Raw genomic sequence first — 14023 nt, forward strand, 5'->3', positions numbered from 1 at the left:
CTGCCTGATGAAGCTGCTGTTGCAGTGAAACGCGTTGCATGATGGGAGAATAAACTACCTTGCTTTTATCCATTCGTTTGCATCACTTGTGTCCAGCGCCACGCACAGACCGGTGTTCCTCTTTGAAGCTATCCACTCGATCCCCTGAGTACTATTGCTTAGTTGCATCTCAGAGCAAAAGCCAATGTCAGGAAAATCCTACTAGAACAGCTGAACTTTTATTTGTGGTTATACATAAGTCACTTTAAATAACGGCAGGTGTGTAATGACTTCTATTTAACATGAGTTGGAATGTGAATGGTTAATTGTGAACACAGCCACGTCTCCAGTTAGAGATGTGCACACTTATACAACCAGTTATAGTGTGTTTTTTTTTCCAATTCCATTAAGGGTAGGGTCACACGTAACATATCCGCAGTATTTTAAGCTTCAGATCCCCCAGTGACCCTATAGTGTGCCTCCAACAAGCTGGAGGCACACTATAGGGTCGGGTCACCGGCGGATCTGCAGTGTGAATTAGGCTGCGGATCCATTATGTGTGACCCTACCCTACAAAAGTTCTGCCATGATTTATCTTTGCCTCATTCTTTAACATCATAAGAACCTGACATTTTAAAAGTGTGTGTAGACTTTTTATATACACTGTACTTGCTAAATAAACTATGAAGATATGAAATTACACAAAAGTTTTATACAATGCAGAACCTTATTTAGTTGCACCCTTTTTTCACATTGGTTCCATGCATTGCTTTAGAAAAAGGCAAGCTCTAGATTTTTGGAAATTCAAAGACACAAGTGAATTTAAAGGGGTACTCCGCCCCTAGACATCTTATCCCCTATTCAAAGGATAGAAGATAAGATGTCTGATCGCTGGGGTCCCGCCGCTGGCCACCCCCGATATCTCCTGCAGCACCCTGTGTCATCTTGCTGCACGAACTTCGCTCCATGCCTGATGACGGGCGATACAGGGGCCGGAGTATCGTGACGTCACGGCCCCGCCCCTCAATACAAGCCTATGGTAGTGAGTGTGACGGTTGCCACGCCCCCTCCCGTAGGCTTGCATTGAAGAGGCGGGCTGTGACGCCACGAGGGGTGGGTGCATTACATTACGATACTCCGGCCCCTGTATCGCCCCTCATCAGGCACAGAGCAAAGTTTGCTCCATGCAGCAGATGATACAGGGTGCTGCAGGAGAGATGGGGGGGGGGGTTCCCAGTGGCGGGACCCCCGCGATCAGAAATCCTTTGGATAGGGGATAAGATATCTAGGGGCAGAGTATCCCTTTTAAGGCCTTGTGCTCCCCATTAAGGACAGAAACAGACAATATTACAAATAAATATATGTATAATTTTTTTTTTTTTTTTCTAAATAGTAAAAGTTAGAATCGTCTTGATTAGAATTCACCACATTGATGTTAAAAAATATATACAAGCCTCCAGAAACCTAAATAAATAGCCTGTAGACGAAATATATATTTCCTGCTGTGATATTTGTATGTGTATGGAGGGATACTAATATTGGTGTATATATTTACTTATATTACTTTACTTATATTTTTGCTATGTTTTTTTCTTAAACGGTAACTGAGCAGCTATGGGGTCCCCTTCACGACTGTGATGCCGGAAATCCACAATAATAGGCAAATATTTTAAAGCAATACACTTTGCTAATTCAGAATAATTAAGAAGTCTCCAAAATAACAGAGCATGTTCTATGTGGTTGCCAGTGTGAAGTCTTTAAGGGGTACTCCAGTTATGTAAAATGTATCCCCTATGTTAAATGTCTTTATTTACTTCTTAATGGGGTATTCCAGCCATAGACATCTTATACCCTATCCAAAGGATAAGGGGTTAAGATGTCTGATCGCGGAAGACCCGCTGCTGGGACCCCCCGCGATCTCCGTGCAGCACCCGCATTCTATGCTGGGCTGCTGCTCCAGTCTCGGAAACTTCTGTGTTTCCGGGACTGGAGACATGATGCCACGCCCACTCCATTCATGTCTATGGGATGGGGGCTTGACCGATAAGGGATAAGATGTCTATGGCCGGAATACCCCTTTAACTTTTGTGTTGGTGATAAAACATTAGTGTTCCTGTTTTTGTATACTGTAATGTGAATACATGAAACTTTGTATATTACACAGTGCATTCAAAAAAGCTTTAGACCCTTTCACTTTATTCACATTTTGTTATGTTGAGACCTTTAAAAATATATATAGTTTTTCCCCATCATTCTTCTTTCAATACCCCATGATGAGAATGTGAAAAAAAGGATGTTATAAATGTTTGCAAATATATTAACCCCTTAACGACCAAGGGCGTAAATTGACGTCCTGGTGCTACCTTACTTAGCGCACCAGGGCGTATATTTGCGTCCTGTACATGACCGCGAGCATCGGAGCGATGCTCGGTTCATGCGCGGCTGGTCCTGGCCTGATCGCATCCAGGGACCCACCGGTAATGGCCGAAATCCGTGATTACGCGGATGTCTGCCATTAAACCCTCAAATGCCGTGATCAATACACATCACGGCATCTGTGGCAGTGCGGTCAGAAATATGGATGATCGGATCGCCCGCAGCGCTGCCATGGCGATCCGAACACTGCCATAGCGTGCACTGAGGTCCCCTCACTTGCCTCCGCCGCCTTCCACGGGTCTTCTGCTCTGGTCTGAGATCGAACAGACCAGAGCAGAAGATGACTGATAACACTGATCAGTGCTATGTCCTAAGTGTAAAAGAAATTAAAATGAATACACATATTTGGTATCGCCGCGTGTGTAAATGTCCGAACTATTAAAATATAATGTTACTGATCCCATAGGGTGAACGTAAAAAATAAAAAAAAGTTGTAGGTCATCAAAATAGAAGGATTTTATGCTTACTTACTTGCAAAATGATGGTTTTCTTTTTAATTTCCCCACACAAATAGCATTTTTTTGGGTTGCGCCATACATTTTATGGTAAAATGAGTGATATCATTACGCAAGACAACTGGTCGCGCAAAAAACAAGCTCTGATACTGGTCTGTGGATGAAAATATAAGAGAGTTACAATTTTTAGAAGACGAGGAGGAAAAAATGAAAATGCAAAAACAAAATGGGATTGTTCCTTAAGGGGTTAAAAAGAAAAAACCTAAATGCATGGCCATAAGTATTCAGACCCTTTACTATGACACTTGAATTACTCTGGCTCCTCCCATTTCTCTTTGTCATCTGAGATGTTTCTACACCTTGCTTGGAGTCACCTGTGGTAAATGCAGCGGATTGGACAGCCATGAGGTAGAAGGAACTTCCTGTAGAGCTCAGAGACAGGATTGTGTGGAGGGACAGATTTGGAGAAGGCTACAAACATTTCTGCGGCACTGAAAGTTCCTAAGAGCACAGTGGCCTCCATAATTTTGAAATAGAAAAAGTTTGGAACAACCAACGGGTCTCTAGCTAAAGCTGGTTGCAGAATGCTAAGGGAAAACTTGAATTTTTGTTTTACCACAAGGCCACAACTTAAGAAAATGTGAAAAAAGGAAAAGTGTCTAAGGACTTTCTGAATGCATTGCATATTGTTTGGTAAAAACAGCATCTTCCATTAACCACTATTTAATGTTATTTTTTTCATCCATTTTATGTTCTATTTTAGATGCCTTTCAAAAGATACTGCAACAGGAGGGAGTGCTGGCACTTTGGAATGGTACATTGCCTTCTCTGCTTTTGGTTTTTAACCCTGCCATCCAGTTCATGTTCTATGAAGGATTAAAGCGGCAGCTCCTGAGGCAGCAGGCAGAAGTAAACTTCTATTGTGTTATTGGGATTATACTGGGATTATATTTTATATATAAAATGGAGGTAAGCTGTTTGAAACTGCACTGACCATTTGGTCAGTTCCGTTTCAAACAGCTTCCCTTCCATTTATAGCCTATGTAATTCCTAATATTTTTGTAAATTGCTTCAAGTCGCTTAAAGTCTTGGCTTCTAGTTTTTTTTTTCTCTTTCCTGCAATCTACTGTTCACTTTCCTTGCTCAGGGGAAATATGTCTCTGGTAACAGAGAAACCAGACAGAACACAGGAAGTGAGGGGCAGGTATAAGCTAATGCCATTCGTGGCAGAACTTGCAAAAGTCTGGGTTGTGTAGCTGCAATCTCTGAGCCTGTTTCTGTCATTCACAGAATCCACACTGTCCCTGAAAGGTAACCAAGGCTTTCTTCTCATAGCAGCAGCAGTTCAGTGCTTAGTGTAACCCCATCCTTGCTGTGGTGCTGCTGTTTCTTTTATTTCTGCTTACACTGCACCTTGAAAACCCAGTGCATCAGTGATCCCTTTATCCCTCCATATGTCATCTGAAGTAGTGTACCACCTCCAACACAGTGTCAGCCAGCACCATGCAGGGGACTTTCAAGGGCTTAATAACAAGAACGAGGGCCCCAAAGTTGTCCTTACTCTAAAGGGTTAATCTAACTGTTACCATGTAGTAGCTTAACCCCTTAACGACCATGGCCAGATCCCGTTATGTGTAATGCTCTTAGGAGCAGAGCGCGCTTCATACCTGGCAGGTCCCGGTTGCTATCAGCAGCCAGGACCCACTGCTAATACCGGACATCACTGATCGGGCTGATGTCCGGTATTAACCCTTTAGACGCCGCAATCAAAGTTGATCGCGGTGTCTAAAACGGGAGAAAAGCGTTGCCGGTTAGCTCAGTGGACCGAATAGCTGAGAGAACAGCAGGAGGCTTCTTACCTTGTCTCCCGCCGTCCGATCGTCGCTCTGCTGCTCCGTGCCTAGGCTGGAGCAGCAGAGCACCGATAACACTGATCAATGCTATGCTATGGCATAGCATTGATCAGTGTCTGCAATCAAGGTATTGCATGTTATAGTCCCCTATGGGGGCTATAACATTGCAAAAAAAGTGTAAAAAAATTGTTAATTTGATTTAACCCCTTCCCTAATAAAAGTTTGAATCACCCCGTTTTCCCATTTAGAAATATGTAAATAAAAATAAACATGTGGTATTGCTGTGTGCGTAAATGTCTGAACTATAAAAATATAATGTTTATTAAACCGCACAGTCAATGGCGTACACTTAAAAAAATTCCAAAGGCCAAAATTGCGTATTTTTGGTCACTTTGTATACCCTAAACATTTTTAGAAAAAGCGATCAAAAAGTCCCATCAAAACAAAATTCATACCAATAAAAACTTCAGATCATGGCGCCAGAAATGACTCCGCCTACATCCCTGTATATGGAAAAATAAAAAAGTTATAGGGGTCAGAAGATGACAATTAGAGATGAGCGAATTTACAGTAAATTCGATTCGTTACGAACTTCTCGGCTCGGCAGTTGATGACTTATCCTGCATAAATTAGTTCAGCTTTCCGGTGCTCCCGTGGGCTGGAAAAGGTGGATACATTCCTAGGAAAGAGTCTCCAGCCCACCGCAGCACCTGAAAGCTGAACTAATTTATGCAGGATAAGTCATCAACTGCCGAGCCGAGAAGTTTGTGACGAATCGAATTTACTGTAAGTTTGCTCATCTCTAATGACAATTTTACACATATTAATTTTGGTGCATATAGTTATAATTTTTTTCAAGTAGTAAAACAAAATAAAACCTATATAAATAAGGAAAAGGAATGGAATGTCCAGCGCAGAAGATCGTGCAAAAATTGAAGTTACTTTATTGATAAAAAGCCATAACAGGGGTGGCTTTTTATCAATAAAGTAACTTCAATTTTTGCACGATCTTCTGCGCTGGACATTCCATTCCCTTTTCCATTGACGTGGTGTCGCCTTGCACAGTCCGTGCGCCTTGGAGCCATCGAGGGTGAGCTGAATACTTTGTTCATTGCTTCTATATAAATAAGGTATCCTTGTAACTGTATGGACCTACAGAATAAAGATATGGTGTCATTTTTACCGAAAAGTGTACTGCCTAGAATCTGAAGCCCCCAAAATATACAAAATTGCATTCTTTTTTTCAATTTTGCCCCACAAATATTTTTTTTCTGATTTCGCTGTAAATTTTGTGGTGAAATGATTGATGTCATTTATAAAGTACAATTGGTGGTGCAACAAATAAGCCCTCATATGGGTCTGTAGGTGCAAAATTGAAAGCGTTATGATTTTTAGAAGGTGATGAGGAAAAAACAAAACTGCAAAAATGGAAAAACCTGCGTCCTTAAGGGAATAATTAATTTAGCTCCTTCTCTTTTGTCAGCTTACGTCTTTTCAAGTCTTTGTTATTGGAGCTATTGCCAAAGCTATTGCCACAACAGTCACCTATCCTTTACAAACTGTGCAGTCGGTACTGCGGGTAAGTGCTGATAAAGTATAATGGCAAATTATCATTAGTATCTGTGTGAACAAAGTGAAGTGTACTGTTCTGATGTATTTACTCTGTGCATCTGTTGTGCGATAGGGGGGAAACCCATTGATAGATTTGTCTCATATTTAAAATAATAACATATAAGGGGCAAATATGCAACCCTATTAAACTATTTAAACTTTTTTATATATATCAACTGGCTCCGGAAAGTTAAACAGATTTGTAAATTACTTCTATTAAAAAATCTTAATCCTTCCAATAGTTATTAGCTTCTGAAGTTTTCTGTCTAACTGCTCAGTGATGATATCCTGGGAGCTGTGCATGATGGGAGAATATCCCTTGCATGATGGGAGAATATCCCCATGGGAGCTGGACAGGGACGTGAGTCATCAGAAAGCAGTTAGACAGAAAACAGCAACTCAACTTCAGAAGCTAATAACTATTGGAAGGATTAAGATTTTTTAATAGAAGTCATTTACAAATCTGTTTAACTTTCCGGAGCCAGTTGATATATAAAAAAAAGTTTTTGCCTGGAATACCCCTTTAAATAGAAGGTTCCAGGTATAAACTTGGGGCTCGTTTAGACTGGTGCAAGCGCTATTTTTTTTTCTCCGCTAAACTCCTGTAAAATTAAAGGATCACTGACGGACCCCATGCAAATGAATAGGGTTGGTCGGGACCCTGCAGTAGCTGTTTGCATCCGACTTGTTTCAGGGTCTGTTCGGCCCAAGAAAAAAAAAAAAAGACCAACGGACCCTGTACGGGTCAGATGCAAACGGCAATGTGAACCTAGCCTTATGTGTTGCTGTGTTGGATCAATCAATTACTGTAGGTAGTGACATTGGTTTAGTCCACAGTTGGCTAAGAGCAAGAGTTGACAAATTTGCTTTGAGGAGGTGCAGCAGGAGGAAGGGTAACAGCAGTGACAGAAGGTGCAGCAGGAGGAAGGGTGACAGCAGTGACAGAAGGTGCAGCAGGAGGAAGGGTGACAGCAGTGACAGAAGGTGCAGCAGGAGGAAGGGTAACAGCAGTGACAGAAGGTGCAGCAGGAGGAAGGGTGACAGCAGTGACAGAAGGTGCAGCAGGAGGAAGGGTAACAGCAGTGACAGAAGGTGCAGCAGGAGGAAGGGTAACAGCAGTGACAGAAGGTGCAGCAGGAGGAAGGGTGACTGCAGGGGATACATCAGCCACTTGCTATACACCGCTTGTGCTCAGGCTAACAAACACCATGGCGCAAGGATGAAATTCTTGATCCCTGGCTATGAGACAGTTCGGAGTTAAAGAGGGGAACAATGGCTACAACGAAAAAGCAATATCATGAACAAATTGTAAAAAATGTGCAGTAAGACGTGCTGAAGAATGTGAAGGAGAAAAAGCATGTAGACTAACAAATGAGAAAATATGATGTCCTGAAAACATCTTGTGAGAGCCGCCCTAAAAGAAACACTCAAACGGTCTACAATAATAACTGAACTATTTTTTTTTACAAATCAACTGGCTCCAGAAAGTTAAACGGATTTGTAAATTAATAAAAAAAAATAAAAAATTAAAACGTTTTCAGTACTTATCAGCTGCTGTATACTAAAGAGGAAGTTGAGTTGTTCTTTTCTGCTCTCTGCTGACACCTCTGTCCAAGTCAGGAACTGTCCAGAATAGGAGCAAATCCTCATAGAAAACCTCTCCTCCTCTGGACAGTTCCTGACATGGACAGAGGTGTCAGAAGAGAGCACTGTGGTCAGACTGGAAAGAACTACACAACTTCCTCTGGAAAAGTGAGGTCTAGTATTCACCCAACTACTAGTATATAATTGTGATCCTGTACTCAAAACCATTTATATCTGTAAACTGGGTGAATGCCCAGCTTAAAGATCTAAATGGTTTTGAATAAAGGATTAGAGTACTGTCTGAAAGTTTTGGTGGGACTAGCCAACTATCCAAAGTCAGGGAGGATGGGCATCGGGATTGGGCACAGCCAAGCCAAGCGTGCATGTATATGGGCAGATTGGAAGACATAACTGTGAACCAAATGAGGGTGAGACTGACTGCTATGTGTATGGCCAGTCTTACTTCTGAAAGGATCAGCTTAGCATAGTCATTAACAAGTATTAGATCTGCTAAGGCATTAGTGCTTTAATCTTTACTTTACATTTTTTTATTTATTGAATAATACAAGTCAAATGTAACATCTTAGTGTGCGCACTTTTAATGATCTCAGCAATCCCGTATGTATTATAATGAAGTATGATAGAACATGAATTACATTTTTTTATTTTTATCATAGATAAAACTCATTATTGTGTTTATGCTGTAACATTTTCCTATCTTTTGATCCTTTTAACATTTTCTTATCTGTTTTGTAGTTTGGCCGCGAGAAACTTAACCCAGAGAAACGGACCTTAGGAAGTTTGTTCAGTGTCATTCACCTCCTCAGGCAGCGGATTAGGTACGCTTCATCCATGTTTATGTTTTAGTAACCTCTGAATGAAATGAGCGAGCTGATGAAGATAGAGTACTCAGGGAAACAAAAAACTGATCTATAAAAGTGCATGCGACGCTGCAGTACTTTACACCACTATTAGGCTACATTCACATTAGGTTTCTGGCATACGGCAGCCGGATCTGTCCGCTGCCGTATCCCTGCTGCATCCCATTCATTTAAATGAGCCGAACAGGAGGGCAAGGCACGGGAATCTCGGGGGGAGGTGGGGTTTCTGCGAGTGGGGGGGGGGGGGGTTTGTTTGTAAACTACAAAATGTTCAATAAAACTTTTCTGATTTAAAAAAAAAAATGAGCCGAACAGAGTCAGATTGTGACTCCTGTCGGCTTTGTGCATTGTACAGTGGTCCCTCAACATACGATGGTAATTCGTTCCAAATGAACCATTGTTACTTGAATCCATCGTATGTTGAGGGATCTGTGCAATAATATACAAAGTTATATTCACTTGTCCCTGCCGCTCCAGACTGTCACCACTGCCCTGGATCGTCGCTCTCCATTGCCGTCATCACGTCCCTGGGGTGTCCCCGCCGCTCCGGACCGTCACCGCTGCCCTGGATTGTTGCTCTCCAGGAAAACGGTCAGCCTGTTTACCCACACTAAACAGTGGGTGAACAGACTGACAGTTTTCCTTTTAAAGGGGTCCTCCACTGGAAACATTTTCATTTAAATAATACTGGTGCCAGAAAGTTAAACAGGTTTGCAAATTACTTCTATTTAAAAATCTTAATCCTTCCAGTACTTATCAGCTGCTGTATACTACAGAGGAAGTTATTTTCTTCTTGAATTTCCTTTCTGTCTGACCACAGTTCTCTCTGCTGACACCTCTGTCCATTTTAGGAACTGCCCAGAGTAGGAGAAAATCCCCATAGCAAATCTATCCTGCTCTGGACAGTTCCTAAAGTGGACAGAGGTGTCAGCAGAGAGCACTGTGGTCAGACAGAAAATAAATTCAAGAAGAAAAGAACTTCCTCTGTAGTATACAGCAGCTGATAAGTACTGGAAGGATTAAGATTTTTAAATAAAAATAATTTACAAACCTGTTTAACTTTCTGGCACCAGTTGATTTAACCCCTTAAGGACTCAGCCCATTTTCACCTTAAAGGGGTACTCCGCCACTAGACATCTTATCCCCTTTCCAAAGGATAGGGGATAAGATGTCAGATCACAGGGGTCCCGCCGCTGGGAACCTCCCCCCTGATCTCTCCTGCAGCACCCTTTGTCATCTGCTGCATGGAGCAAACTTTGCTCCTTGCTTGATGACAGGCGATACAGGGGCCAGAGTATCATGATATCCAAAGGATAGGGGATAAGATGTCAGATCGCCGGGGTCCCGCTGCTGGGGACCCCCGGGATCTCGGCTGCAGCACTGCGCTATCATTACTGCACAGAGCAGACTCGCTCCATGTGTAACGACCAGCGATACAGGGGCCGGAGCATCGTTACGTCATGGCCCACCCCCTCAATGCAAGTCTATGGGAGGGGGCATTCATCAGTGTTATCGGTGCTCGGTAAGGGCCCTCCCTCTGTCCTCTAAGTAGCCCGGGTCGTTTTTTTTATTATTTTTATTTTAGACACCGCAATCAACCTTGATCATGGGGTCTAAGGGGTTAATGCAGGACAATACCACAAATGGTGATGTCCGGCAATAACCACAGGTTCCGGCGGCTTTCAGTTGTCAGAAGAGAGCACTGTGGTTAGACTGAAAAAAACTACACAACTTCCGGTGGAGCATACAGCAGCTGATAAGTACTGGAAGGATTAGGTTTATTAACCCCTTAATGACCACGGACATAAATGTACGTCCTGGCTTGGTGGTACTTCGCGCACCAGGACGTACATTTACGCGATCGCGCGGATGTCCGCCATTAACCCCTCAGATGCCGTGATCAGTACAGATCACAGCATCTGCGGCAATGCGCACATTAAAATAGATGATTGGATCGCCCGCAGCGCTGCCACGGCGATCCGATCATCTGTAATGGCGGATCATCTGCCTCCTTCCGTCTCCCGGCGTCTCCTGCTCTGGTCTGAGATCGAGCATACCAGAGCAGAAGATCACCGATAATACTGATCAGTGCTATGTCCTATGCATAGCACTGAACAGTATTAGCGATCAAATGATTGCTATAGATAGTCCGCTATGGGGACACACAAAGTGTAAAAAAAAAATTTGAAAAATGTAAAAATAAAAAGTGAAAAATTACCTCCCCAATAAAAATGAAAATTGTCAGTTTTTCCCATTTTACCCCCAAAAAGCGTATTTTTTTTAATAAACATATTTGGTATCGCCGCTTGCATACATGTCCGATCTATCAAAATATAATGTTAATGATCCCGTACGGTGAACGGCGTAAACTTAAAAAATAAAAAAAGTCCACAAATGCTGCTTTTTTGTCACATTTTATTTAAAAAAAATTTATAAAAAATGATTTCAAAGTTTTATATATGCAAATGTGGTATCAATAAAAAGTACAGGTGATGGTGCAAACAATGAGCCCTCCTACCGCCCTATATACGGAAAAATGAAAAATTTATAGGTGGTCAAAATAGGGCAATTTTAGATTACTAACTTTGTAAAAAAAAAAAAAAAAAAGGTTTAGATTTTTTTTTAAGCGGTACAAAAATATAAAGGTATCTAGCCATGGGTATCATTTTAATCGTATTGATCCACAGAATAAAGAACACGTCATTTCTACCGTAAAGTGTACAGTGTGAAAACAAAACCCTCCAAAATGTGCAAAATTGTGGTTTTCATTGAAATTTCCTGCCTAAAAAAATAATTTTTGGGGTTCGCCGTACATTTTATAGTAAAATGAGAGGTTTCATTACAAAGTACAATTGGTCACGCAAAAAAACAAGCCCTTATATGTGTCTCTAGATGGAAATATAAAAGAGTTATGGATTTTAGAAGGCGAGGAGGAAAAAATGAAAACGCAAAAATAAAATTGGCCTGGTCCTTAAGGTGAAAATGGGCTTGGTCCTTAAGGGGTTAAATAGAAGTAATTTACAAAGTCTGTATCATTTTCTGGCACCAATTGGTTTGAAAACTTTTTTTCATTCCGGAGTACCCCTTTAATGGGATTTAAAGAAAGCGTTTCATAATAAAGTTTTGATATTTTTCTTCATGTAAAGCTGGAAGGTGCAGGAATCTGTTATCACTTTAATGCTGTCTGTACCACAAGTCATCAGGGTAGTCTCTGACAGATTCTGCCTGCTTTACTTGTCTTCACTTATAGATCACTCCTTATACCTAAACACTGTGAGCTATCAATCAAGGCTGGGGGTTGGTGTTAAAGGGGTACTCCGACGCTAAGACATCTTAACCCCTATCCAAAGGATTGGGGATAAGATGCCTGATCGCGGGGGTCCCGCCTCTGGAGACCCCGTGATCTTTTACGCAGCTAGCATTGAGGGGGCGGAGTGGGATGTCACACGGGGGCGGAGCCGTGACGTCACAATACTCCGGCCCCATAATCGGCAGTCATTAGACCTGGAGCGAACATGCTCCGGGGGCTGATGGTAAGGGGTGCTGTGTGAAAGATCACGGGGGACCCCCCGCGATCAGGCATCTTATCCCCTATGCTTTGGATAGGGGATAAGATGTCTTTGTGCCGGAGTACCCCTTTAAGCTAATGTGGACTGCCCTGCTGACATGTGGATTAAGTATTTAGGTAGCATGAATGTGACATTTTCCCTTTAACAAAAAAATTTAAGATTACAAAAATGTATGATTATAATGCAACTGTCTTTTGAGTTTTCAATGCAATCTCTTTTTGGTTATTGTATCACATATGTTTGTGTTCTTCTAGGCGTTTAGGCTTTTTGGGTCTTTACAAAGGTCTGGAAGCAAAGCTCCTTCAGACTGTCCTAACAGCTGCCCTTATGTTCCTTGTATATGAGAAGCTGTCCACCATGACATTCCGACTTATGGGTCTAAAAGGTCACTAAGAGCCAAAATTTGTAATCAGAAGCTGTTCCTACCTCTTCTCAGACGATCGGTTTACATGCTGAACACTACAAGTATAAGTGTTTTCTTAATTATAAAGAAAAATGTTTTTAAATTATATTATATGATTCTTCTTTTGTTCTGATTCTGTTTCTTTCACTGTACAAACCAAGGCTACATGCACAAGGTGGTATTGTGCTTCAATACTTCTAAGGCAAAACTATGAGTGTGTCCGAAGGAAGAGGCGCAATTATTTCTATTGTAGTTTTTCTTTTTGAAGGTTCCAGTTTTAGTGGATTATACTAAAATAATACAAATGTAATATAAACAGTAATCTTTTTATGCGATAAAAAAAGTGCAAAAATAAAAATACTTATTAGGTGTCTACATGACCATAATAACTTGAATGGGCACCGTCAGAATCAAAACATTTTATATGCTGTATAGGTTATATTTTTTATCTCCTTTTTATAGACATCATGGCTTTTAAAAAAAAAGTAATAAGAAAATAATCTTGTTCAACTGCAGCATCAACGTTGTCCCAGTTGAAAAACAGGCTGGGACAAAGTCCAAGAAGTGAGGGCGAGACTAGTATTCTTCCGTGCTCACTCCTGTCCTATTAGACTGCAGCAACAGAGAGGAGGGGATTACAGAGCAGCCTGCAGTGATTGGATGAAGAGGCACCGCACAGCAGACTCAGGGAGAAAGTGAACACATGGTGAGGGCGGGCTCAGTTCTTGCCTCTGACACATCCCTTCCTGAACAGTGGATGTCAGCATGAGTGAGCAGCAGAACAGAGGGATTTGTGAGATAAATACAAAAGCTAGACACATAAAAAAAGATACTATAACAATATTCTATAAGGTACACCGCAATTCACAAGTACTCAAAAAAAGTATGAAAAAAATAATGACTTCATTTTAGCCTCATTTAGCCACCGTAATTGGAAAAAAGTTGCTGAAATGTGGAGAGATGAAAATGTAAAAACTCAGATATACATTAACCCCTTAACGACTAGCGCCGTAAATGTACGTCCTGGTGAGGTGGTACTTAACGCACCAGGACGTACATTTACGTCCTAAGCATAACCGCGAGCATCAGAGCAATGCCCGGATCATGCGCGGCAGGTCCCGGCTGCTGATCGCAGCCAGGGACCCGCCCGTAATGGCGGACACCCGCGGATGTCCGCCATTAACCCCTCAGATGCCGTGATCAATACAGATCACGGCATCTGCAGCATTGCGGACACTAAAATGAATGATCG

General features: G+C 41.8%; 1 protein-coding gene across 1 annotated transcript in view; it reads left to right on the top strand.

The window, feature by feature from the left end:
- Positions 1-14023, top strand: part of SLC25A17 (solute carrier family 25 member 17) — a 31378-nt gene extending 17355 nt beyond the window's left edge. The window contains exons 6-9 of the mRNA XM_056523716.1: positions 3634-3779; positions 6207-6302; positions 8675-8757; positions 12623-14023. Coding sequence (XP_056379691.1) covers positions 3634-3779; positions 6207-6302; positions 8675-8757; positions 12623-12761 — 464 coding nt within the window. The 3' untranslated portion in view covers positions 12762-14023. The remainder of the gene's footprint in view (positions 1-3633; positions 3780-6206; positions 6303-8674; positions 8758-12622) is intronic.

Source organism: Hyla sarda, chromosome 6 (genome assembly GCF_029499605.1).
Source record: "Hyla sarda isolate aHylSar1 chromosome 6, aHylSar1.hap1, whole genome shotgun sequence".
NCBI classification, from domain to species: domain Eukaryota; kingdom Metazoa; phylum Chordata; class Amphibia; order Anura; family Hylidae; genus Hyla; species Hyla sarda.